The 25,861-nt window shown below is 42.6% G+C and overlaps 2 protein-coding genes across 2 annotated transcripts; both read right to left on the bottom strand.

Annotated features, from left to right (window-relative positions):
- Positions 1 to 581: 581 nt before the first annotated feature.
- Positions 582 to 3,708, bottom strand: LLPH (LLP homolog, long-term synaptic facilitation factor). Its single transcript, XM_033162898.1, has 3 exons — positions 3,625 to 3,708; positions 1,610 to 1,814; positions 582 to 975 (listed from the first exon to the last, which is right to left on the bottom strand). Exons 2-3 carry the CDS (start codon positions 1,797 to 1,799, stop codon positions 812 to 814), a joined length of 354 nt encoding a protein of 117 aa, XP_033018789.1. The 5' UTR covers positions 1,800 to 1,814; positions 3,625 to 3,708; the 3' UTR covers positions 582 to 811.
- A 1,816-nt stretch (positions 3,709 to 5,524) lies between these two features.
- Positions 5,525 to 15,164, bottom strand: TMBIM4 (transmembrane BAX inhibitor motif containing 4). Its single transcript, XM_033161997.1, has 7 exons — positions 15,022 to 15,164; positions 12,519 to 12,627; positions 11,123 to 11,228; positions 10,149 to 10,182; positions 9,248 to 9,365; positions 8,791 to 8,836; positions 5,525 to 6,457 (listed from the first exon to the last, which is right to left on the bottom strand). Exons 1-7 carry the CDS (start codon positions 15,122 to 15,124, stop codon positions 6,251 to 6,253), a joined length of 723 nt encoding a protein of 240 aa, XP_033017888.1. The 5' UTR covers positions 15,125 to 15,164; the 3' UTR covers positions 5,525 to 6,250.
- Positions 15,165 to 25,861: the final 10,697 nt, after the last annotated feature.

The raw sequence follows: 25,861 nt of genomic DNA, 5'->3' as shown, positions 1-25,861 counted from the left end.
AGCCCCAGGGACTTCAATAGAGCTTAGTCCAAAACAATTGTGTGCTGGGCTGCATCCTTAGAGATACTGATTTCAAGGGAATAATGGGGCTATGCTTTTGTGTACTCTTAGCTGGGAACTCAACAGAACAAAACTGGATTGGGCTGCACAGCATATGCTTATCTCTGAACAACTGAAATTAAGGAGGCATAAAGCCTTTGAAGTGGTGAGCATGCTGCTGATGATCTTCTGTGGAGGTAGGCAGGAAGGAAATAAGGAGGGGTGCCCAGCCCATTCAGGGGGCAAGTCTCCTAATTTGCATACTCCTGTCTAGTGGATTCCAACTGTGGATCCCTATCCTGCACCACAAAAAAATAAACATTTCTGCCGGGACGTGGTACCAGCACCCAAATGGAAGCACACATTGTTTATGTTGAGCACAATCCACAGATAATTAGTTGGGACTGAATTCCATTGAAATCACTGTGTCTTAAAGCATTTGACCAGTCCCATTGTTTTGAAAAGCATAGACCTAACTAACTTAGAATGTGCTTTCACTCTGTTCAGGTTGACTGTATTCTAGTTTGCGCAGCATGTAAAATGCATACTAAACACGTGGAAGTTTTATTAAATCAAAAGTACTCCAAGGTGCCTCCAAAATTACATCCACAAGGTGACAGTCCAAGAGTCTGAAGCAAGAAATTAGTCATTTGAAGCAAACAGTGAAAAGCGTAGTAATGGTTTAAGTCACAGGGTTGTTTTTTTGCTGACTTTTTTGACAGAAAAGTCTTCCACAAACACACATGACTTTTTTTTTAAATTCACCCCGACTCTACCATGCTAAACCCTTAGGTGGTTTGTGCTTATTCTTCCCTTTGGTCCGCTTTGACTTGAGCTTCTTCCTCTGCCTGGGATTCATCCATACTGGATACTGTCCATGTTCATCCAGAAGGGTTTTTTGGTTTCTTTTTGAATCCATGTCCATCTTACTACCTTCTGGAAAAGAAAAGGGGGGAAAACACTTAAGGAAGTATGAGCAGTGTGAACTATTACAGCAGCTAGTTAAAAACACTAGTGCTGAAAGCAAATCAAAAGATGTTGGGAGAAATAAGATAAATGATTCAGGCTACTTCTAATACTGACTGGTGGTGGGAGGAGGAGAGAAGAACTGGAAAAAAGGATGGTGTGAGAAAGTATGGGGATATTTTATATTTTTTTTATAAATATTCCCCTCCACTTTTTCTTCTTATGTTTAACTTCAAATGCTGAACCCTTTGGGCACACAGGCAACAGTCCTCAGCATATGAATAAAGAAAGCTATGGTTCAAAATACACTTGGGGAGAGAACAGCAAATTTCTTCTACAGAGATTCCTTTGACTGCACCACGTAATTGGCTAAACTTGCCAAGGAAGCAGTTGCATTCCTACAGTAGCAATGGCTGAACTTCATTAATAGAGACGTTGAGAGACTTGGAAAACAAAAAGAGGGGGTGGGAATCAGAAAAGTGGACATCAAATGAATTAGAGGAAGAGCATTTCTGGCAAAGGATGTATGTAATATTTGCTTCCCATTTTTCAGAGCTGATTTGCGGCATTCCTTAGAGCAAAAGCAAAAAATAGGTCAACTCACCCTCCTGATCCTTCTTCTCTATGACTTTCTCAGCAGGAACGACAGTTGCTATCTCTTTCATGTCATCCATTAGAACATCAGTGTTTGTTTTGAGGATGTTCTGCAATCTGGCAAGCTCCTTGGGGGCATTTTTCTTTCTCTTCTCTGCTCGCATCTTTCGCTTCCATTTACTCCTCAAGCTTTTTGCCATTTTTTTTGTTTACTTCTATGAAGAGGAAAGCACAGGGCAAGATGTAACCCATTGTTTGCCAGTGCAGCACCCCACAGCTGCACAGGTACCCACATTAAGGCGGGCCAATGCAGGAGAAAGGAAGGAAGGGTACCTCCAGATACACAAAGTAAATCTTTCTTAACAGCCCAAAACATTTCAGATCAAGTTCTGTTCAACCTATTTCTTGAACAACTAGGTTCAGTCCAAAGTTAATTCCAAACCACGTTTGGAACACCAACTACAAACAAACTTGTGCAGCTGAAGGTCTCCTTCCTTTTCCTGCAGTTTGATGCCTTTCTGCTTTTTCTTTCATGCTTCTGACAGCAATGCAGGGCACTATTTATGTATTATATTTATTTATATCCTCTAAGGCAGGCATAGGCAGCCTTCGGCTCTCCAGATGTTTTGGACTACAATTCCCATCATCCCTGACCACTGGTTTTGTTAGCTAGGGATCATGAGAGTTGTAGGCCAAAACATCTGGAGGGCCGAAGGTTGCCTATGCCTGCTCTAAGGCATTCAACGTGGTGTGTGTGCTTCTCTCCCTCCCTGATTTATCCTGGAATATAACCCTGTGAGGCTGAGAGACCGTGACTGAATCCTGGGATCTCCCAAGTCCTAGTCAGGGCCTCTAATCACTACAGTTCCCCTGATAGTTTTTTTGGGGTGGAGGGGGTCTGGCTAGGCACTTTGAAGTCTAATTATTATTTTATTATTATTATTTATTAGTCGTACCTTGTGTTGCATTCGCTGCGGGTTGCGAACCGCATGGGTTACGAACACGCCGAACCCAGAAGTAACAGAATAGATTACTTCCGGGTTCGGCGGGTCGCACATGCGCAGATGTGCAGTGACATCAAACGCATGCACAGATGCGCCAAATCATGACCTGCGCGTGTGCAGAAGTGGCGCTGCAGGTTGCGGACTGCTCAGGATGCAAATGGGGCTCCGGAACGGATCCCATTCACATCTAGAGGTACCACTGTACATTTGTATACCATCCTTCATCCAAAGATCACAATCTAAGGTCAAATAACATATTTTTTTTTTAAAAAAACCAACCCAATCACTTCAATATCAGAAGTCCAACATCTCTGAGCGCCAGCTGCTGGGAAACACAGAAAAGGAGTGATATAGTGCTCACTCCTTGCTTGGGGACACCTGGTTGGCCACTGCAGGAAACAGCGTAATGCACCAGATAGATATTCGGTGTAGGGTTGCCACCTTCGTTCAGGCAAAATACAGGACAGGGTAAGGTGGGGCAGTTGGGGCTAAATTGTTGTTGTTTTTCCCACCTGGTGCTGAAGTGACTTCAAAGCAATGCACTGCAATGGCAGCCTGACAGGATGGCCCTTCTTGGAATTTTAATCTCTCTCACACAGGCACATGAATCTGTAAATCTGCTTGTGTTTTGATACCCAGGAGAGCTTAAATACATGACCTTTCACACACCCTTCCAAACACGTGCATTTGGAGAGGGTCCCTCACTAGGCAAATGGGTCGGGGGGAAGAGACCTGAAATACTAACAACTAACTAACTAACTAAAATAAAATAAAATAAAAATAAAAATAAATAAAAACTAAATAAATGCTACAGGACGTAGCATTTTTTACACTGAAATACAGGCCATATGTCAACCCTACTTCGGTCCGATCCAGCAGGCGGGGCCCTCCTTGGGTGCTTACCTGTGGCAAGCAGGCGGGCCCCTCCGGCAAAGAATAAGGGGAAGGGAGACAGCGCACGCAGAGAATGAAACCAAAGGCAACCCCACACCCCGCCCCCGCCGCCCCCCGATATTTTCACCTGGTCACTCGGAGCTCTCCTGTCCCCTGCGAAGAAAGCCACGCCGGCCACAGCGCTTCTTCCGGAGCTGCGCGCGCAGGGGGGAATTGCGCCGCTTCCGGAAGAAGCAAGAAACGCCCTACCCGCCGCAGTGCCCAACAGCGCCCCCTTGCGAGTTCCTCCGGCACGGCGCGAAGGCGTAGCTGCGGTTCTGTAAATGACTCTTAGCTAGGCTGGCGGCGCTGTTCGGGGGGTGGGCTGACTTGGCTGTTGCTGTTTATACGCTTTATAAGAGAAATTGCCCTGCATAGCGATCCTGTCTTGCATGCAATAAGCTTCCCACGTTTAATGCCCGGCATCTTCAGCTTTGGCGGCGGCGGGAAGGGAGCGACCGCTTCCTGAAGTCCTGGCTCGCTGCTGCCAGTCAGAGTCTTGACAAGCTCGATGAGTCGCGTTAGTGGTCTGGCTCGCTGCAAGGCAGCTTCCTATGTCCATGCATGCAGAGATTATGAAGGACAGGTGTCGGGACAGAGAACCAGGGAGCATAGTTATTCGCCCTCCTCTCCGCCAGGTTATTTAATCACACTGAATTGTCCTTTGAATCGAAAAGGGCAGGCAAGCCGCTCAGTGCAAGGGATGAATGGTAAAGGGGCACTCACGTGAAGCAGAAAAGGGAGCTCTTGGGACACCGCTGAGAGGAGGAAGGAAATGTGCTCCCACCCACTGTTCACTCCATCCCACTTTGCGTTCCAGTTTGCTCACATGTGGCAAAATATTGAGAACTTTTTTATACACAACTGCCCTTTCCACTTTCATTTCCTAAACTGTCAGTCTGCCACCTAGGGTTAATATACCATGTTAGATCCCAAGAGAACAAGTTCAGCCAAATCCCCGACTCTTTGCTTATCCTTACAACATTTTTGCTGAAAAGTACATTCACTCAAACTCACAAAATGAGAATGCTGCGTTGATTTTGGTCATGCAAGGGGGTATTGCTTGAGGGAATGGATATATAGTTTTAGCTTCCTAATCAGTTGTATTTTCTGTATTTTAAACAAAAACATCTATTAAGAGCACTCGTGGTTAATTTTTATACCTTATGACAACTATATTGATATCCCATAGGCTGTGCCACACTGTGGAGATTGGATGGGGCAGGGGTCTCCCTCTGTCTAGCCCAAACCATCTCCACCAGTCTCTGTCCATAGAATGAAGGCAGCATCACTCATCCAGAGCAGAGCTCCCTGTTCTGCCTACCAAAAGTGAAGGCTGTGGGCAGAAGAGCTGCCATCACAAAGAGCCTTGCAATAGTGCAAATCTGGATTACACCCTCAATGTCTTTTTCACATCAGTGAGCAACACTACCAGGCTCCACACAACCAAGATTGAGAGGGCCGGCATATAGCTTAAAGAACATGGCTGGCAGGCAGTCATTTACTCCTGCAAAACTAGTTTTAGAAGTTAAACAGGAGCAAGTCAGAATGAGAAGCACTGCCACTCCAACGGTATGAGCTTCTAGGACTCTTGTTAAATTATCGGGCACAACATTGCATTTCTGCCTGTAATTGCTTGCTTAATCGTCAAGAAACCATTAGCTCGCAATCTTGCACCACCAGACAAAAAGCAAATAAAGAGGCAAATGACATGCACAGCTAACAGTTCATAAAATTTATTTTCATAAATTCTTAATGTTACCCCAAAAGAAGAGCAGATGGAGTGTAACTGCCCCTCCTGATCTGCCTGCACTTCACAGTACACAACCAATACAAAACATCATCTGATAAACACTCCACTGCACGCAAGTGTCTTACCCCTTATTAACAGTCAACGACAAGCCTTGGAAAAGGGGTCAAAATATACTTCAAACTTCTCCAGCATTCCAGAAGTGTCAACAGAAAACAGCTCTGGTGTTTTTGTGTGATATATATAAACACGCTTTAGAACTTTTTAAAATTTCACAAATCTAAAATAGACCGGATACAAGCCTTCAAAATAGCAGAAACTACTGTTAAACAAATAATTTACATCTTTTACTTGTATTAATTATCCACTTTTGTAATAAAGTTCCTTTAATCTCACAAAATACTGCAGTGTTTGGAAACACAGTATTTAACTAGAAGTACATTAAAACATTTCAGAAAGTGTAGGAGCCAAGTTGTGGGATAATTCCTTCACATCAAAATGCTAGTAGGGTAAGCTTTCACATTCCACAGATGACCAGCAACAGAATGTTAGCTTATTTAAAGCTTTGATGCTCAATAGCAAAATTAAGAGACTCCATTTTATGCTATCCAGCCAGTGACAATTGTGAATATCAAAGGACACATCTGTGGCAATTATTGCAGAAAATAGAATTCTAATAGCACAAATGGAGGTTGATGAGCAAGGCTTTCAATCAAAAAGGATATGCAAACGGATGGAGTAAAGCCTTTACTGAACAGCCAAGATGACTGCAATATGTAATTAACTGATCTCAGAATAGAATCATAAACACCAGTTCTCTAAAACACCCTTTATACAGAAAACACTGAAACCACAGTGGAATGTAAAAACAAGCTCCAATCTCAGAGCATTCTGCAGATTTCCTAGGTCTTAATAACTTTTTTGATGCTACATCCAAATTATCTCAAATTTTAACAACTCCCAATTACTTTTTATTAAATGCTTCTAGCAAACGCAGCAGGTGTAGGAACAGATTGATGATGTCCAAATAGAGGTTGATTGAAGCCAGTATGTATTCTTCAGGGGAGAGTTTGTGCATTAGAAGATGAGTGTCGTAGATGATAAATCCACAGAACAGAAGTGCTCCTCCACCAGCTAGTACTACCTCGAATACTTCACTATAGAAAAAAAGCTGTAACCAAAGAACAGAGAGAGAGGTTTTGTGCAAATGTCTTTCATAAAAGCACACCAAAAAATTAGATTTGACCATAATGGAACTATAATTAAAGCTGAAGAGTTGTAGTCAATGTAATGCTAAGGAGGTTATTCCATTAGTACAAGCTTTTCTGCTTGCCTTACAGAACAATCTCCCCTCCCCTGATGTTCTGCAAGTTCTTCTGACCCTCTGGAGCAGATCTGAAGAGTGGGGTGCAGGAGGAGGGGTGAAATTCATGTTGTACTAGCAAGCACCATTGTCCTGATTTCTGCTAGTGCAGTAATTTAGTTGAATGTGGCCACTAATATATTTTGCTTGCTTACCGAGAAGCTGTATACAATGGTACCTTGGTTCTCATGACTTAATTCGTTCCGGGAGTCCGTTTGACTCCCAAAACGTTCGAAAACCAAGGCACGGATTCCAATTGGCTGCAGGAGCTTCCTGCACTCAAGCGGAGTCCGTGTCAGACTTCCAAAAATTTTTCGAAAACCAGAACACTTACTTCCGGATTTCTGGTGTTTGAGAGCCGATTTGTTCAACAACTAAGTCCTTTGCGAACCAAGGTATGACTGTATGTGCAACATACCATTTCCTGGTCATTCCTGAGTCTTTAGTGTTTTCCACATCTTATCATTGGTAAGGTTGCCATATTTTGAAGAGCAAAAAAGAGAGGACGCTATGGCGACTCTCATTTTAAATACCCCTAATATATGGAGGCTATATAAGCTGTGATACATTGCTGAGGGGTGCAGGAGAATAGAAGAGGTAAGTCTATGTCTCATCCAGAAAGTAGAGCCAGAGACAATTTGGCAAATTTTAAAAATCCACCCAGACAGAAATTTTACCCCTGAAAAAGAGGATGTGTCATGGAAAAAGAGGACACACAACAACCCTAACATTGGCAGACCTTGTCATGTCTTCTTCTATGACTTTCATTATTTGACAGGAGTTAGGAACCTGTGCCTCCAGATGCAGTACAGCAACTCCCATCATCTCCAACTACTGGCCATGCTGGTTGGGGTGGATGGGAGTTGGAGGCCAGCAACACGTGGAGGACCACATATTCCTTCCTCCTGCTGCTGTAGAACTGCTCTTTTGAGATGACAAAACTGAATTCGCTTCAGAATAGACAGACAGGGATCTCTAGTCCCAATCCCTATACAGCTGTTAAGATTGTTGATTGGCTGTTATTTTTTTTTTTAATCTATTTTCTTGAACACATTGCTGTCCTGAAAGGTTTTGGGCTGGGCATTTTGCATCTGTGTTATTCTGAAAGGATGTTTCGAACTGCATTCTTCAAAACATTTGAGTTCTACCACCTGTGTCTCTTATGTTAGTTCTCTAAAAAAGATATCCCACACTATAGTCACAGATCTTGGGATTTTCTCATTAAATGCTTTATTTGGCAATTTATACCAATGCCATTTTTACTTTTGTCAAGATGAAAACATCTAAGCTCTTTAAATTGTATTAACATGTCCATAGCACAACACACAGGCCAAGTGATGTGCACTGGTTTTTCCTACTTTGTATTCAAATCATGGAATTGTAGAGTGGGAAGGGACCTCAAGGATTATCTTGTCCAACCCGCTGCAATGCAGGAATTTGGCCCACGGCTGTCCCTGGGTGGGCTTGAACCACCAACCTTCTGATGAACAGCCTGATGCACCTACTCATTGCACCACAGAGGTCTTATGGTGGCTTCAAGAGAAAACAGATTAAAATACTGGAATAAAATGCTAAGTAATTCTGCTGCAACCCTATGCAAGTTTACTCATAACTTAGCCCCATTATGCTCAAGGAGGCTATACACCCAGTTAAGTGTGTATAGGACTGCATCCTTGATTTATGTTACATGTTACAAAAACATGCCTAGAAGCACACCACAAATGAACTGAGGTTTCGTACCAGATCTTGGTGGAATGAGTTTACACTCGGTCAGTTCAGTCATCATTCAAAAATTTAGAAATCATATTTTTAATTGGGCTTGCAAACCGTGGTTTCGCATTGTTGAGCTTAAGACAAATCAAATACAGCAGAAGTCCAGCTTTGAAACATATAAACTGTAACCACTGAATTAAGTATATAGTTTTAGTTTAAAAACTGTATTAAACTTCTTACTTCACCCATTTCAAACTGTGGAATAACAATAAATGTTACAGTGTACTCTTTTACTACTACAAGGAGGCCCTGAGTCAGAAGGACCTCAAATTAGATGGAGGGCACAGCCCTAGCATAAACCTACCCTCCCCCCATTTTTAATTATCCAGTGATGTTTTCAATATCAACAACAAGGTGTGACCTCTTACCTTTAGAAAGCTTGATAGGAAAAGAATCCATAAGCAAGCAAACAGCCTGTGAACACACATTAATAGGTTAGTGACTTTCTTCTTAAACTATGCTTTCATCTTAAGTTACATACATGCCTATTATAGAACATACATTCACATTGTGATACTCGCTATCACCATTTCAGTCATGACAAGTCACAATGACCCCCGATTTTACTTTGTGCCCACATTTTCATCAATTCAGCTGCCCCGTGTTTTTCCAACAGCAGCTCTCTACAGAAATGACCACCACTGTATAGTATTCCAAAGTGACCGTCATTTGCTCACCTCTATGAGTATACAAATGTTGTTGTTGTTGTTTTGCAGGGTGGTTATAGAAACTCCCCCAATTTTTGCCAATATATCCCTCTTATACATGGATGTACTGATATATATACAGTGTGTGTTTGTGTGCATGTATAGGAAAGTAACTTACCCTGCTCCAACTTTGCTGAAATCTCTTTTGGACTGCAAAGTATACACAGTGAGAGCCAAAAAGACAGCCGTCGTTAAGATAAAGGCTTGCAGAACAACAGATACTTCATAGAAAGTCACTATGGGGAGAAACAAGGAAAGGATAATTAAAATCTTTACCAAACATTTGGCATTGTTACCTCAAACTAAATCAATGCAGGTATCGTGCTCACATTAAGAAAAAAATTATCAGCTCCATTTGAGAACAGGCGCTGTGGGTTAAACCACAGAGCTTAGGACTTGCTGAGCAGAAGGTCGGCGGTTCAAAACCCCGCGATGGGGTGAGTTCCCGTTGTTCGGTCCCTGCTCCTGCCAACCTGGCAGTTCGAAAGCGCATCAAAGTGCAAGTAGATAAATAGGTACCGCTCTGGTGGGAAGGTAAACGGCATTTTCGTGCGCTGCTCTGGCTCACCAGAAGTGGCTTAGCCATGCTGGCCACATGACTCAGAAGCTGTACGTTGGCTCCCTTGGCAAGTAAAGCGAGATGAGCGCCGCAATCCCAGAGTCGTCCGCAACTGGACCTAATGTTCAGGGGTCCCTTTACCTTTACTTAAGCATACCTATATTCCAGGCAATGAGACACCTACGATTGCAGTGCTAATCCCAAGAATAACCATGCTCATTTCTATAGAATATGAAAGAATAATAGGCAGATGTCCATACTTCTAGGATACAGTCTCTGTTCTTTTAATTATACTTTGCATTTCTCTATTTTTTCCTTGTTTATTTTCAGTTGGAAGAGGTATAACAGAAGAGACATCAAATCTGGCTTCTGTACTGTCAGTCGCCTTTCAGCAAGCAGTAACTAATCATAAAATAGGGCTTTTTTTTCAATTTCTATCTATATAAGGGTGAATGCATACCTGTAATAGCAACAGTCAGTGCTTCAAGAAGGGTCTGTGAAAAATAAAATGAAAGAATTATCATCTAAAGCCACCATTATGGCAGCTCCACTCAGCAATCTCAAGCCAAAGGGCACCCTGTGTACGGCAGCGCTCTATCAGACACTGAAGAAATGGGAATGGTCAGCTCATGCAGCCAGGATGTGCATGCAACAGAGTCATTAGACTGGTTTCTATGCATGTGAGCCGAGTAATATGTTTAGTTCAAGATAAACCTATTTGGATTAAGGAAAAGTGGCATTCCTTTATATACCTTTCACTTCCTAGAGATCGCACCAACCACCACAGAAGCAGACAGTGCTTTATAAGCAATTGGGCACTGAACACTAGCTGTGTTAAAAGCATTTGTGTGAGCACACACAGGGTTAAAGTAGGAACAGGGCCAGGCACTGGCACTGCAAATCGGATTTGGGGACAATTGCTGCAAAGGCATAAAGAAAGTTTTAAAGCATGTTCCATTGAATAGACTTGGAAAACTTGCAGAACAAGAACCATGTTTTATCAGGGTTTCAAATTATGGGGAGAATATCTAAGTGCATTCAACTGAACATACTTAAAAACCCTCCAGCCTTCATGCTCATTGGACAAAGTTCTGAAGGGGCCCTTTAGGGCAGATTTGGGGGCACACAGGTGGAGGAGGGGACAGAGAAGTCCCATTTCACAAAGATAACTCCACTGTTTGATGCAACCCACTGTCTTCCTGAAGTTATAAACATTCACACTATTGCACATTTCTGAGGAGCACACAGAGGAAATTGAGTGTACATCAATTTTCAGAAGGTACAGTGCATATTTTACAGAACTCTACTTAAATGCTTCTCTCTTTTAAAAGCAATCTTAACAGAAAGGCTACTAGAAGAACAAATTATCTGCAACTTTTTAAAAAGTCTCCACAAAGCACTAAGGAAGAAAGTGTGAGCAATGGAAATACTTACAAAGCCAAAGAGAAGATATAAATTAAGTGGATGCTGATGTCTGTACAAAGTTAATGCCACAATCACAACCAGAGAACCAAGCACGGAAACCAGAAGTACAGCTGGGCTGTGAGATTTAACAGAGAACACAGTCAACATTAATTTGCTGGGTTTTTTTTAGCTCCTTTTGTTTTAATGTAAAAAAAAGTAAAGAGTCTATTGGATACATGTCTAAAAAAATTATTATGTCTGCAATGAAAGTCAGACACCTCTCTTCTGGTTGTATGAAATTAAGACATCTATAGTTACAAAGTTACCAATATTTCAAGCGTATGAAACCCTCATAGTAGCAATTTATTTCTGTATAAATTCTATGACAGAAAGTAGATGAGCTTCATTCAGGAACACATCTGAGGGGAAGAAAAATATAATCTCTCTCAGCCTTAGTCCTCCATCTACAATATGGGAACAATAAGTGACATACCTTAAATGGTTGTATTAAGGGTGACCAAGGTAATGCAACCTGCTTTGAACAATTGAACACACCTATATAAATGCTGCTTATTTTTCTTAGCAGTAGCACAGCTACATCCACCAGTTGTACTGTTGCCATCTTTTATTGACCCCGCTCGAGTGCCTTTAACAAGCATCATTATATACACAAAATACAGAGATGAGGGTTGTGCCATCCCTTTATCTCCATATTAGGAAAGGCTTCAGGTTGCTCTTAACAGTGAAAAGTGGCACCTCCACCAGTGGCAAGAGAGGAGCATCAGCCAGCACAACTGTATAGCAGGTAAAACTCTGACCATCTTCCTACTCTGCTTTTCTGCTGCTTTTCCCCCTGAAAGGAGACAAGAGGTGATGGACCATCCCTGAAGGACCCACCCACCCACCCACCCCTGAGTTATAGCAGACTTATTGGTGGAATAGTTACATTTTATTTTTAAAAATGGCAGGTTGATGGGAATTATTTTTGGGTCAGGGAGGGGTGTATCGGTGTTGTTTTAATTTTTCTCTTCTAGTTAGTGGGTACCAGTACTGTTTTGCTTACTGTTCACATACTGCTAATGTTTTTCTATTACTGTTATGGGAAGGAGCTGGTGTTTTGTTTCCCCAATTATGTTGCATGCAGCAGACCTCTCCCCCTTTCTACGGTATAATGTATTTATGCAAAAAAAATAATCAATGCAAGTTGCTTTGAGACCCTTCGGACTAAGATGTTTAATAAATAAATAAATCATTGTTATATCACAGTAACAAGCAACGTATAGAAGAGAACCATGCTTGAGAACCAATGATGCCAGCAAAATTCCCTGAAACCTATTATTACATCAAACAGTATCCTGCCTAAAATTTAATATACATTGAAATGTGGGGAAAATACTGTGCAACTGTATTCATCAAAAGGGTCTACCTTTCATGCACAAATGTCCGAATTGTCTCCGAGTACAGAAAAACTGCAGAGGTCACCGTAGTCAAGAAAATTTGAACTGAAAGAATGCTGTAGACTTTGCGCAGAAATGCTAAGAGTTGGGAAATAAGACAGCATATTAACATGGTTTAATTCTTGCTTTACCTTGAATCAGATGATTAATAAAAAAAACCAGTGCATCTTTTTAATGAAGTATAGAAACAACAAAAAATAGTGTAATAGTGAATAAATTGTACTCATTAAAATGAACAAGTGGTTCCTCAAAGGGCAGCAATAGGTTAACAACCTGTTTGTTTAGTAGCACTGCCAAAGTTATGCATCAGGGAAAACATAAGTAGCCCAAGTAAGCACTCAACTGCGCAAACAAGACAATGGACAGTTTGTTGCTGGCCAATGAATTATTCTCCTTCCACCTTCCATCCATACATTCACAGTGGGCGTTCATATTGCCACAGAGCAAATAACACCTGTACAAAGACCATTGCTGGATTTAGGGCTCCTTCAAAGATGTAACAATTCCTTGCAGTCAACATCATTTTTACTAGTCCTACTCCTGCAATTTTAGCAGCATCTAGAAACACATTTTCTTAAAGTAGATGCAGCTTTCCCCACCCTTTTCAGCAAGTGACAATGAAAATACATTGTCAGCAGTATGCTGATAACACTCAGCTCTATTTCTCCTTTACATCTGCAGGTGAGGCAGTGGACGTGCTGGACCGGTGTCTTCTCTCGATAATGAACTGGGTGAGAGCCAACAAACAGACTCAATCCAGGTAAGGCAGAGGCACTGTTAGTGGGTGGTTCCCTAGACCGGATAGCTAGGAGGTTACCTGCTCTTGATGAGGTTACATTTCCTCTGAAGGAGCAGGTTCATAGCTTGGGGGTATTCCTGGATCCTTTGCTGTCACTCAAGGCTCAGGTGGCCTCAGTGGTGTGGAGTCCCTCCCATCAGCTTCGGTTGGTGGCCCAGCTATTCCCTTATCTGGATAAGGATAGCCTAACTACTGTCATCTATACCCTGGTAACATCAAGGTTAGATTACTGCAATGTGTTACACATAGAGCTGCCTCTGAAGATGGTTTGGAAACTTCAGTCAGTGCAGAATTCAGCGGCCAGGTTGCTCACCAGGGCAAGATGGTTTGAGCATATTAACCTGGTCTGACTGCACTGGCTACCAATTAGTTTCCAGGCCCAATTCAAAGTGCTGGTTTTGACCTATAAAGCCTTAAACGACCCAGGACTGCCTCCTTCCATATGAGCCTACCCAGACCCAGAGATCATTTTCTGAGGCTCTTCTTCATGTGCCTCCTCAAGAGAGGTTCGGAGGGTGGCAACATGAGAACGGGCCTTCTCTGCAGTGGCTCCCCGTCTGTGGAATGCTCTCCCCAGGGAAGTTCGCCTGGCGCCTTCGTTACACACCTTTAGGTGCCAGGCAAAAACATTCCTCTTTAATCAGGCCTTTGGTTGACTGCCACTCAATGCCCTTTTAAAATGGGTAAGTGGTGGTGGTGATGATTGGGTTGTTTCTGTTTTTATTTTCATTATATATTTTGTGATTTCAAGTTGTAATTTGATCCTGTGAACCCCAACAATCTGCAATTTGGAGACGGTAGGATGGTTTATCCTTTGCCACCTAACTAATAAGGATTATCAGCACATGGGGGTGTGCGTGTGAGAGACAAAAAGACAGGCTCAAATAATTTTTCTCTCCAGCCAAGCTGCCTTATTATTATTATTTTTTTAAAGCATCTTTATATCTTTGCTTCTACCTTAGTGTGTACGTCAGGGCGATGCTGCCAAAGCACTGTCTAGAAGCCAGTGTGGTGCAGTGGTTGTTATTATTATTTATTGGAATAATATATTGCCCTATACTCAGAGGTCTCAGGACGGTTCACAGAACAAAATCTAAATACAAAACCGCAGGATATATAATCAAAATAAAAACAAACAACCCAATAACCCCCCCAAAAAACCCCACATTTAAAAAGGGCATAGGTCGGGTGTCAATCAAGTCAACCAAAGGCCTGGTTAAAAAAGGAACGTGTGTTTTTTTCTTTGCCTGGCACCTAAAGGTGTATCATAAAGGTTAGAGTGTCGAACTAAAACCTGCCTCTCAGCCTAACCCTACCTGGCAGGGTTGTTGTAGGGATTACAATGGGGGGCGGGGGCGGAGAAGAACCATGTTTACACCGCCGTGAGCTCCTTGGGAGAAAAGGGTGGGATAGAAAACGAAATTAAAAGCACCGCGGCGATGACACCTTCTCTCTCTGGTTTCGTCCTGCGCCCTTAAAAGCTGCGACAGGCTCAGCTCCAGGAAGCAAACGGGTCGACTCCTTGGCCTTTCAAAACCAGAGGGGGAGGGGGAAAACCCGGACTAGTTAGCCGGGCGATGCCTGGAGAGGGAGCGGGGCAGAGACCTGGAGGAGGCAAAGAAGCAGGAAGCGAAGCGGGACACACACCGCCCCCCTTTTTTTCCTTTTTTTACCCATGCGGATGTGGACGCTCGCAGAGGCCACATTCGTGCCGTAGTTGAAATCGTCCTCGATGGACGTCCTCGGGTAGGAGGAAGGGCTCTCCGCGGCCATCATCGCGGCGGCGGCGGCTTCGTCTTCGTACGGGAAAGCAACAACTGCGCACCAACGATCCTCCCTCCGCCCCTCTCTCCTCAGGCCCTATCCAGGTGACGCAAGGTCGTCGCTCGCGGAGCGCGTCGATCGCGCCTTCAAGCGATTCGCTCGGCCTTCCTCCGTTTTAAGGCTCGCCGGCGCTTCTCCCCCCCCCTCCCTCCCGCTGCGTCGGAACGTTCGTCGCGACGTAAGCGGAGGGGTGGTGGGCGTGGCTAAGGCTTCGGAATACAGTATGCTTTGTATGCAGGGCTTGTTCAGTTCTTCTCCTTCCCCCGAGTTCCAAAACAGCTGCAGGACGTTGTGGCTGTTCCCAGACCTCGAGCTTACAGAGAAAGACTTTTTAAATAATAATAATAATAATTAAAAATCTGCAGAGAAGGGCATTCGAGGCAGCTCAAGAGTATGAGAGACTCTTAATCTCAGGGTCATGGGTTCAGATCCCTCCAAGTGTCCCTGTTTTCCAGGGACAGGCCCTGATTTTAGATAAACTGTCCCAGTGTCTGATTTGAACCCAGAATGTCCCGCTTTTCCTTAGGACATCCCTATTTTCCTGGGAGGGTCTGGAATAGGGTGACCCTGTTTTCACTGGAGAAATGTTGGAGGGTATGGAGTTATCCGACCCCCCCGAGCCATGTGAAGGCAATCCTGTATAGGGAAGGCTTTTATTTTAAAAATGTTTCATGTTTTATTACGCATTTATATATGTTGGAAGCTACCCAGAGTGGCTAGGGCAACCCAGTAAAGTTGTGTGGGGTATAAATAGTAAAATTGGAATGGGACTTCCCTATTTTCATCTGAGAAATGTTGGAGGGTATGTGGGTTTGAGCCCCATGTTGGGCAAAGGCATTCCTGTACTGCGGGGCTTGGGCTAGATGACCGTCCTGGCCCCCCTTCCAACTCTACAGTATGATTTTCTAAGACGTGCATGGCGCACCGGGAAATAGATGGGAGTCATAGCATCTAAATGGCAAAATGGCGCTGACTGTGTTTCCCTACAGAGGAGGAGGGAAAAAACGGAAGGAGCTTGGTTTTGCTGGTTGCTTTCAGCCACCAATACAGTTTTAATGGGGCTGCCTTAAAAAAAGAGTGTGGAAATTCCAAGTGGAACAAAATGTGGCAGCTTAACTCTTGGTCAGAAGAACAGATGACATCTGTGTTGTAGCAGTTTGCAATAGTTGCCAATGTGTTTCTAAGCCCAATTTAAAGTGCTGGTGATGGTCTTTAAAGGACTAAATGTCTTGGGACTGAATTGCCAAAAGGTTCATCTGCTCGTATCTTAGCACACCCTCCAACATTTCTCTGATGAAAATAACAACAACAACAACAACAACAACAACAACAACAGGATTTGTCTGGTACCACCATGTCAAGAGTGCCTAATGTTACATAGCCATTGGTGCAAGTATGGTCTTGTCCACACCAGAGTTTAATGTGCATTCCCACTTAATCTGGTTCATCCATGTGACATCCACCTCAGACTGAAGGTCTTCCACTCTGCGAATTTGGATTTCCTCAATCTGAAGATAATCTGATAACAGTCAGGAAAATATGACTCCAAATTAGTCTACTTGGAAAGTGGGCACGTTGAATCAATCTGTTCCCTGTGGGTGAATCAAACTTAATTTTTACTACAGTACTCCCCTTACCATGCTCCTGACTTCCTCTTAACCATCAGTGCTTTTCCAGAAGCTCCAGAAAGCAGTCATGTATTTTAAATAATACACTGTGTTCTGATAGGAGTGCTTCTCTTGAGCAGTGTTTTTCAACCACTGTTCCGCGGCACACTAGTGTGCCGCGAGATGTTGCCTGGTGTGCCGTGGGAAAAATTGAAAAATTCAAGAGAATTACTTTATATATAGTCAATATAGGCACAGAGTTAATTTTTTTAACATTTTCTAATTGTGGTGTGCCTCGTGATTTTTTTCATGAAACAAGTGTGCCTTTGCCCAAAAAAGGTGGAAAAACACTGCTCTTGAGAATAATGAGGATAGCAGCAAAGACCAGCGACAGACTGAGGCTTGTTAGCTACACTCCGACCGTCTCTTTATCATACATCCAGACAAATGAAGTATTATCACAGTTCAAAGTCACATTCCAGTCAGGGAAAACCACCCAAGGAGACTGCAAAGTAGGATTGGTGTGGGGCATGGCCTGGAAGGAGGGTGTGGCTGGACCAGATAGAGTAATCTGAAGGGTTGTAATTGGTCCCCGGATCTGAGATTCTCCATGTCAGTCTTATACATGAGTTTGATGCTTGCTTGCTAATTCTCCACCCTGCCTTATTACCGGCCTATTGTTGTTGAGTTTCTTCTAGATAAATCCCTACAGGGAAAAATGCATGTATACTCAGTATCTTGTAAGATAAGGGCAAATGCATTTATTTATACAGATATATGCATTTGACTGTACCATTGAAATTGTGGTATTCTCTTAGCAATCACACACTAAGTAAAAGCATGAAACATCTGATTAAAACAGCTACTTAGCTTCAGACTAAACGTTGTTTTTCAGGTAAAACAAAAATAAATATTACCAGATCAGATATTAATGGACCAGAAATTGTGCTTTAATTCATTGGTGCACTCGCAAAATGGCATAAAATCATCGCTAGTGAACACTTCCATTGTATATTTATAAGTTTTTGTGCTTGAACAGTGTCTTTAAAATATTATGAAAGCTTTTAGTTGTTATGAACTAGTAATCACATATTTTAACTCTAACATAAAATATGCATTAAAGTATAAATACATACTGAAAAACTACTCTGTTTAGAGTAGTAATCAAAACCTAAATGCAAATGTTGTTAAATACAAATCTTAGCAAATAGTTACTCAGGATAACAGGCATAATTTATCCTGCCTCCAATAAGACAGGGGAGTGGACAAAAAAGGCCATTAACAAACAGCATTTAAACAAAAACAACTTCTATGTTCTTTTCCTTCATAAGTGTTCCAGAAATCTTGTAGACAACATGACAGGTGAAGCTAGTAGCTTAACATTACATTTCAGTTTACCTTAATTATCTAGCACCTGCAAATTGTTCAACAGAATATACATTTTGATTACAGTAGTACATTAGATACTATCTGAACAGCAGCCGATTTCCTTCATCCTTCTATTGTTTAGCAGGCCAGTGTATTCTTTTCTGCAAAATGGATGATAATTTTAATCCGTCTTAAACACACCTAAACAGCCCTCTCTTGCAAGAGATCATCCCTTGCCATGATGTTTCCAAGTATCTGGCTATTGTGCATGCATCCTAGACAATGGACACCCATGCACGCACCCTGGTCACTGAACCCCTAAATAAACCCCATGGGAGCAACCATTGGGTGCAAGCCACTGGAAATGAGGTGTGCTGAAATTACACTGAAATCAATGAAACCTTGAAATATACATTGTGCTCGTTCAGATCAAAACCCTTCTGTGTTTAGTAGGATACTCCAAAGTGTGTAGGATTGCAGCTTTAGTGCCCTTGATTTAGTTGGGACTTAAGCATGCCTAATTTTCACAAAGTATTGCAGAGCAGTGTTCAATGTATGTTCATGCACCAAAGCACTGAGTTTAACAAAACACAAAAGTAAACAAATTATTGCAGGACTCAGCTCCACATTTGGTAAAATAGGCTGAAGTGTATAATAATGCACTATGGGGTGGCCAAGTCTCAAGAGACTGTGATCTACTTACAGAGTTAAAAACTGGCAGTGATCTACCCCCTTTTTTGGGGTTCAGGTCAAAGTTGTTGTTGAGCTTTTTTTAGGGAGAAGGAAGTCCCTGTTTTTTTGGGGTGCGGGGCAAAAAATGAGCTTTTTTTTAGGGAAGTCAAAGTTGTTGAGCTTCTTTGGGGGAGCCAGTGATCTACCAGTGATCTACTATACACGTCCAGTGATCTACCGGTAGATCACAATCTACCTGTTGGACGTGCCTGGATTAGAACATAACTAATCATCTTCTGTAATCAAGTCAAGGAGTAAGTCATGTAGATTTACACACACACACACACACACACACACACACACCAGAATCACTAACAGAAGTGGATTATAATTGAGAGTCATGTACAATACAAATAGTCTTAGAAGCATGAGGAGGAGGAGGAAAACCAATGTGCTTGGAATGTGGCTGTGGCTCTGACCATAGGAATATGCTTTGAATCTTCAATCATTGCTTTATGACCCATCAAAACTTCCATTACTGCCTAGCAAAAGGGCACATTAAAATTAGACTACTTTTTTTTAACAAGCATAAAATATTAATGATGCATGAATAAGAAACTATTTCTATTAACTATATGACAATGAGTTCATTTTTAAGCAAATTACCTTGTGCTTTATTTCATTTAAGTCATTGTTGAGTACTTTAACATGAAGCTAAATAAGCTGATAAACGAAAGCCTGTTTTTGTTAAGATTAACAAATGCCTGATAATATTAGTAGTAGTAAAAAGAAAAAGAAAAAGGCTTACTGTGCTTTGATATGAATATCTACCATTTACAGTGGTCTTGCTTATTTGCGTTGCATAGCTCGGAGGCACCGCACTAGGATGTATAATATAACTGAGGGAACAAGCAGTCCTAGGGCCCGGAATCCTCCGGTTCTGAGATTCACCTCCCCAGTCTTTGCATCCAAGCTACCCCCATCTCACAAGAGAAGATGGAAAACAGAAAAAGTGTTGCAGAAGACAGTGGGGGCATTCCTCATTTGACCCCGATCCCTCCTATTCAAGTCCATGGGAGAGGAGTAATTTTTTGCTTGATTATGCTTTGGTGTACATTGCCCTGGTGTTCATGGCTGTGTCCATGCAACCAAGTGGACAGTGTGCTCCTCCCCTGTGCCACCCCTGTTCTGCCCACAAAACACCCTGTTCTTGGTTGCTCTACAGCTGGGACTTAGTGGAGCCTTCCAGAGAGCAGTGCCTTAGGGACATAGCAGGTTTGATGGTTAGATGGACTAATGGTCCATCTAGCCCAGGACTCTAGCAGTAGCTTTCCAGGGTTTCAGGTAGGGGGCATTCCCAGCCTTACCTAGGGATGTTAGGGGATGAACATCTGCATGCAAAGCAGATTCCCTACCACTCAGCTATGGTCCTTCCCTGCAGCTTCAAGCCTTCCAGGGCTGTGCAGGTTGGCAACAGACATCTTTTTCCATGGCTGTAGCTCCATCTCTACTGGCACATAAACACTTCCATCGCTTCAAAGGACCGCTCGGCTAATGTATCCAAAGGATATGGTCGCACCCTAAGTCTGCTTTTTAAAATGTACGTTTACATGTGAATCACATTTTGAAACACTAGACAATGTCCATTCACATTCCTCATTCTGTTCAATCAGGAGCAATTTCACTATTTTTGAGCCTAATTCAGCACTGGGCTAGAACAGAGAACATTGATGGGAGTGCCCTACTTCTAGCACATCTCAAGGGAGTTGTGAGTATCGAGCTATTTTGCTTCAATTCCCCCCCCCCCCAAAGAACTTCCTTTTGGGGAAAGCTTTTGTTATCTAGGCTAGAACCTCATCAAGCACAACTCTGTATATGAAATAAAGGTACATTGTACACTAAATACTGTATCTCAATGCAACATATACTATAACTCAACGCGAGCTTAAAGAATATATATATATATATATATATATATATATATATATATATATATATATAGACACAGATGAATCTTGAAGAGATATATACAATCTTACAGATTACTATTCAACATCACCGGGTTCAGGAGTTCAACTGTAATGTACTGAAGACCAGAGCGCTGATTCTCTCTGTTAAACCTTGTAGTTGAGAAACTGTACGAGGAGGACTCCAACAACGAGACATCCGGGGGAAATCTGCATACAGTAATACTAATTCTGCATACAGCACAAACTAATATGTAGTTTGTACAAAAATTAAAATTAAAAAAAATAGGCTATATTGAAGATTGGCTTGAACCCTTGCAATAGTGATGCAAAGAAGTCTACATTAAATGAGTGAAAATGAATGTCAACCTAGTAACAGAGATATTCAAATATGGAATGGTTTCTTAAAACAAAGGAAGATCCCAGCTGTTCAGCGCATTTCACTCCACATTTCAGTTGTATAGCTAAGCGCATGCTTAACTCTCTGCAATTTTTAATTTTTAAAAAGAACCGGACTTGCAACACTTCATCTTGGCTGGATGGCACCCACCGCTGGGAAGCGACATCTTGAAATCCAGCTGTTAAAAGTCCCTTTTTATGAAAGGAAAATGAATAATTTTTGTACATAAAATACTAGGCTATTCTCCACTTAAAATTATTAGAATGCCAATCAATCAATATAATTGTAACATTTTAGCTGACATTTTTGTCATACCCCTTGAGTGCCCAGTAGAGATGATTAACCAATCCTTCGCCGTAATATTAATTTGTTGCAAATGTACAACATGACCTAGTGTTTCAAAAGGATTGCTAAACATCTGTGAAAGACTATATTTTTTAACTGAATAAATGATCACAGCTGGAGGGCTGCAGTAATTACCAATGACCTTCATGGAAAGATATTCATGGACCAACTTAATATTCAGATGTCTGCATAAGTTTCTCACAGAGTCGCATGCATATATATATATATATATATATATATATATATCCTTCTCTGTTATGCTTACTCCCTTCCTCAGTTATTAAATGAGTTTTTATTTTATTTATTATATTTATCCATTGATTTTTACAGGAAAAAATGTCTCAAAGCAACTTACAAGAAGAATGCAAAGATGCCATAAAATAAAATGAGCTAAGAGATGAACACTATAACTAGGTAAGTGTAGAACTGAACTGTATTGTATGGAAAGCCAGCCCTATTGGCAGCACCACAGCAGTAGTAATGATATATGCAGCTGGGTAAGAAAAGGTGGGTTTAATCCTCAGGTGGGGCTGGGAGATTCCTGGATAAAATTCTGGAGAGCTATTGCCCATTAGTACCATATAGACAATACTGAGATAGGTGGACCAAATGGTCTGATAAGGCACCAAATGGTCCGATTTAGCCCCCCAAAAACTGCTGACTAAGGAAAATAGGAAATTGCACCTCTAGGTTATTAATGTTTTAGGAGATGTCAGTGGTGTAGGAAGGGTGGGGCATAGGGGGCGGGCTGCCCCGGGTTCCAGGGGAGGGGGGTGACACTCCCCAGCCCCTCCCACCATTCCCCCACCGCCCGGCACCCCGTCCATGCTTCTTTACGGATGGCTGGGGCAGCCCCTCAAGCCGCCACTCGCTCGCCAGCTTGCCGCGGGAGCAGCAGCGCTGGCCCGGATGCACTATTCCAGGCATGCGTGGTGCATCCGAGTTGGCACTGCTGCTCCTACAGCGACCAAGTGAGCCGGCGAGCGAGTGGCAGGTCGTGGGGCTGCCCCGTCCATAAAGCAGCATGGCCAGGGCAGCCCCACAACCTGCCGCTCACCACGGGAGCAGCAGTGCTGGCCCGGATGCACTACGCATGCCCGGAAATTCAGGGCATGCGTAGTGCAGCTGTCGTGCGTTGTGATGCCATGCCCCCAGGGGGCTGCCTCCGCTCTGCCGCCCTGGGCAGCGGAGAGGCTTCCTCCGCCACTGGGAGATGTTGTTTTGGCTCCCCCAGGCCACTAGGACCTCAAGGGCATCCCTTGGGCATTAAAGGTTTCGGATTCAGCATCTATAGGTGATCAGAGCATCTATAGGTGATCAGGCATAGAACAAAGCAACTTGTACAGCTAGTGGCAAGATGATTTTGAGTTCTCTGGCCTCTTGAATTATTGGCACGAGGTAGGACTTGATTAAGACTAATAAAGCAACCCAGCAGGCAATTGGAATAAGGCTGGCACCTTCCGATGGGGAAAATAAGAAATCATTTCGGGCACATTTTGTCTTGTGCCTATGAAATTAAACAAGCATTTTGGAGCGCAAGTCTGCTCCTTTCAAACCTATAACATCAATTCCCTGACCTCTAACTTTACAGCTACTAGATTTATCTTCTGTGTCAGCCCCAAAGCTATCATTCTGGGGAGTTATTTTGAGAGGTCTCTGCCATGATGATGAGCTAATATAAGTGTCAAGAGGATGAGACATGTGCACATCTTTACCAGCACATTTGAGATAAAGCAATTCTCCTGAATTTATGAGGTAGGAATATTATTTCCCATAAATTAAAGAATGATTTAATTTAACGCTATTATCTCAAGTTTATGAATTATCATCTCATAAACTAATGAATCACCATTTGCCACACTGCCTAGCAAGCACTGAATTTGATGTGTTTGGGTGAAACGAAAGCTTAATGTTGAATGTTGTGGGACCTGGCTGGTGGTGATCTGTTACTAGATGATCCTTCAAACTCTGCAATTCTATTATTCTTTTTTGACAGGTCCAAAACGGTTAAGATTGTAAGAAAATAGTTCCTGCAAAGAAGCAGGCTTTGTTATATTCACATTTTGATGTTTGCTCAGTGGTGTCTTTGCCCATTTGCAATAGGTATTTTTGCTAGCTTCTTTCCACCTCGGAAAGAACTCATCGTTTGGCAAACTATCCTATTCTCATGGTAAGTGTAATGCTTACCTTACATTTGCATGGAACATGGCTTCCAATGAAGTTATTTGCCAGCTTCTGCAGCAGCCAGAGTGGCCAGTCAAGTGGAGATGATCAAGCCACCCTTCTTTGCCAAAATACAGACAGGAAGGGAGGCAGTCATTAGTTTGCCCGGAGTGGCCATATTAGTTAAGGGCAAATGCTATGGAAACAGAAAGGAAATCGTCTATCATTACTGCCAATGTTTTCACAATGCAATAATACGTGCTTACTCAGAAGCAAGCCCCACTGACTTCAATGGGACTTACTCATAGCTATGTGTGTCTGAACATAGTTAGACTTACTTCTGGTGAACATAAACAGGATAGCACTCTGCATGTGGTTTTAGTGCAGGGCCAGAGGAATAAATGTTGTAGTTAGAAGCAAATGTCCCCCCCCCCCAAGACAAGGTGGGCCCAGCAACAGTGCAATCATATGCATGGTTTTTCTGAAATAAGTATATTGGTGGGACTTCCGGCGGCGACGCAATGGCGGAGCGGTCGTGGGTTGCCTTGGAGCCCCGCTACCGCTAAGCGGGGCTCCGATAGGGTGCGGGAAGAGCGTCCCGCACCCTGGGCTCCCCGGCTATGCCCACTATGGCTCCGTCCCCTTCCCTCGCTCCCCCTGTAAAGGGGGAGTGGGGGTGAAGGGAAAAACGGAGCCGGGCTTCAGGGGACAAGCCCCAACCGGGACGCGAAGCGGCGGTTGCCCCCGCGATGTGCGTTAACGTTCTACCTGTCAAAGTTGGAGTTTAAGAATCCCAGTGTCGTGAGTACTGGATCGGACTTGTTTTTGTGCCTTGTTGACGACCTGGGGGACATTTGGAAAGGGAGCCTGCCTCTTTCCCTTCGCGAGATAGAAAATAACCAGCTTAAGAGACTGCTGTTACAGCGATGGCAACAAAGTATTTAAAATTTGATAAGTGAGACTTATGGTTTTCCCCTTTGGGGACTAAACTGGTGGACAGTATCTCTTTTTAAAATTTTTGGCTCTTGCACCCTGGATTCGGGGAAAATGGCCGTGAAAGACTTTGACTGAATGGAAAGTTACTGGCAAGATGGAGAAGTCTGAGAACCGAAACTGTAATTTGACACCTATGCCTGCTTCTGCCATGCTCGGCTTTGTTTTTGACTTGGTTACGAACTGTGAAATGACCCATGAAGAAAGGACTATTTTATTGAGACTGGAACTGCTCAACCGAAAATTGGAGATATTGAACTGTCATATGTCAAAAAAGTTATATCCCACAGAGGAGACTGTACAGGAAATGGCTGCATTGGAGGAGAGCCTTGGCACAGAACTGAAGGGACTGATTGAACAACAGGATGAAAAGGTATGGCTACTCCGGAGTAATGGATCGTCCCTTGGGGGTGGCAGACCCAGGACGGAGAAAATTGTTATAACTAACTCCCGAGGTGAGAGCTTGGGAGTGAAGGTGAGAACTTTATGTTTATATCTACAAATAGAAGAAGAATGTGATGATGAACCGGAGAGGCTGGGGGAAAAGGTGCGCACCCGGATGTTCTATGCAAGGACTACTTTGGACCTAGTCTGGATCTGTGGTTATGTAAAGAAAAAGGACACTTCGAGGAGCAGCTCTGGAGCAAGACGACCAAAGAAAATGGACAGAAGGGGGATAGGGTGAATGATATTAAGGTATAAAGGAAAAGATTGCATTATGGTAACCTGAAACCGGTGTGTCAAGACTTTAAGTTTTTAGAGAAAGAAAAGAGGTATTCTAAATTTTTGTTACTAACAGCAGTTATAGTGAATGAAGATATTTGTTATGATTTATTTTGAAAATAAGTGGATAAGAACCAGAATCTTGTATGGAATTAATATTAAGTTATAACATGATCTGATCTATGTTAAGTTAAGAATGGGAAAATATTGTTTATTATGAAACAAGATTTGTTAAAAGGAAGCTTTTGATTTTAATTTTTAGATATTTGGATCTTTAAGATTAAGATGGTATAAGATGTTATGAAAGTAATATTTGGGATTGGAACCGAAGGTGAAAAGGCAGGGGAAGTCTGTACCAAGATTCGACCAAGAATTTTTTTTTTTTTTTTTTAACAGCATAAGAAGAATTATTGGTATTTGTGTATTTGTTTATTTCTAGCTGGGGGTGGGT

The sequence above is a fragment of the Lacerta agilis genome, chromosome 10 (assembly GCF_009819535.1).
Source record: "Lacerta agilis isolate rLacAgi1 chromosome 10, rLacAgi1.pri, whole genome shotgun sequence".
Lineage (NCBI taxonomy): Eukaryota > Metazoa > Chordata > Lepidosauria > Squamata > Lacertidae > Lacerta > Lacerta agilis.
This window is presented reverse-complemented; position numbering and strand designations above follow the sequence as displayed.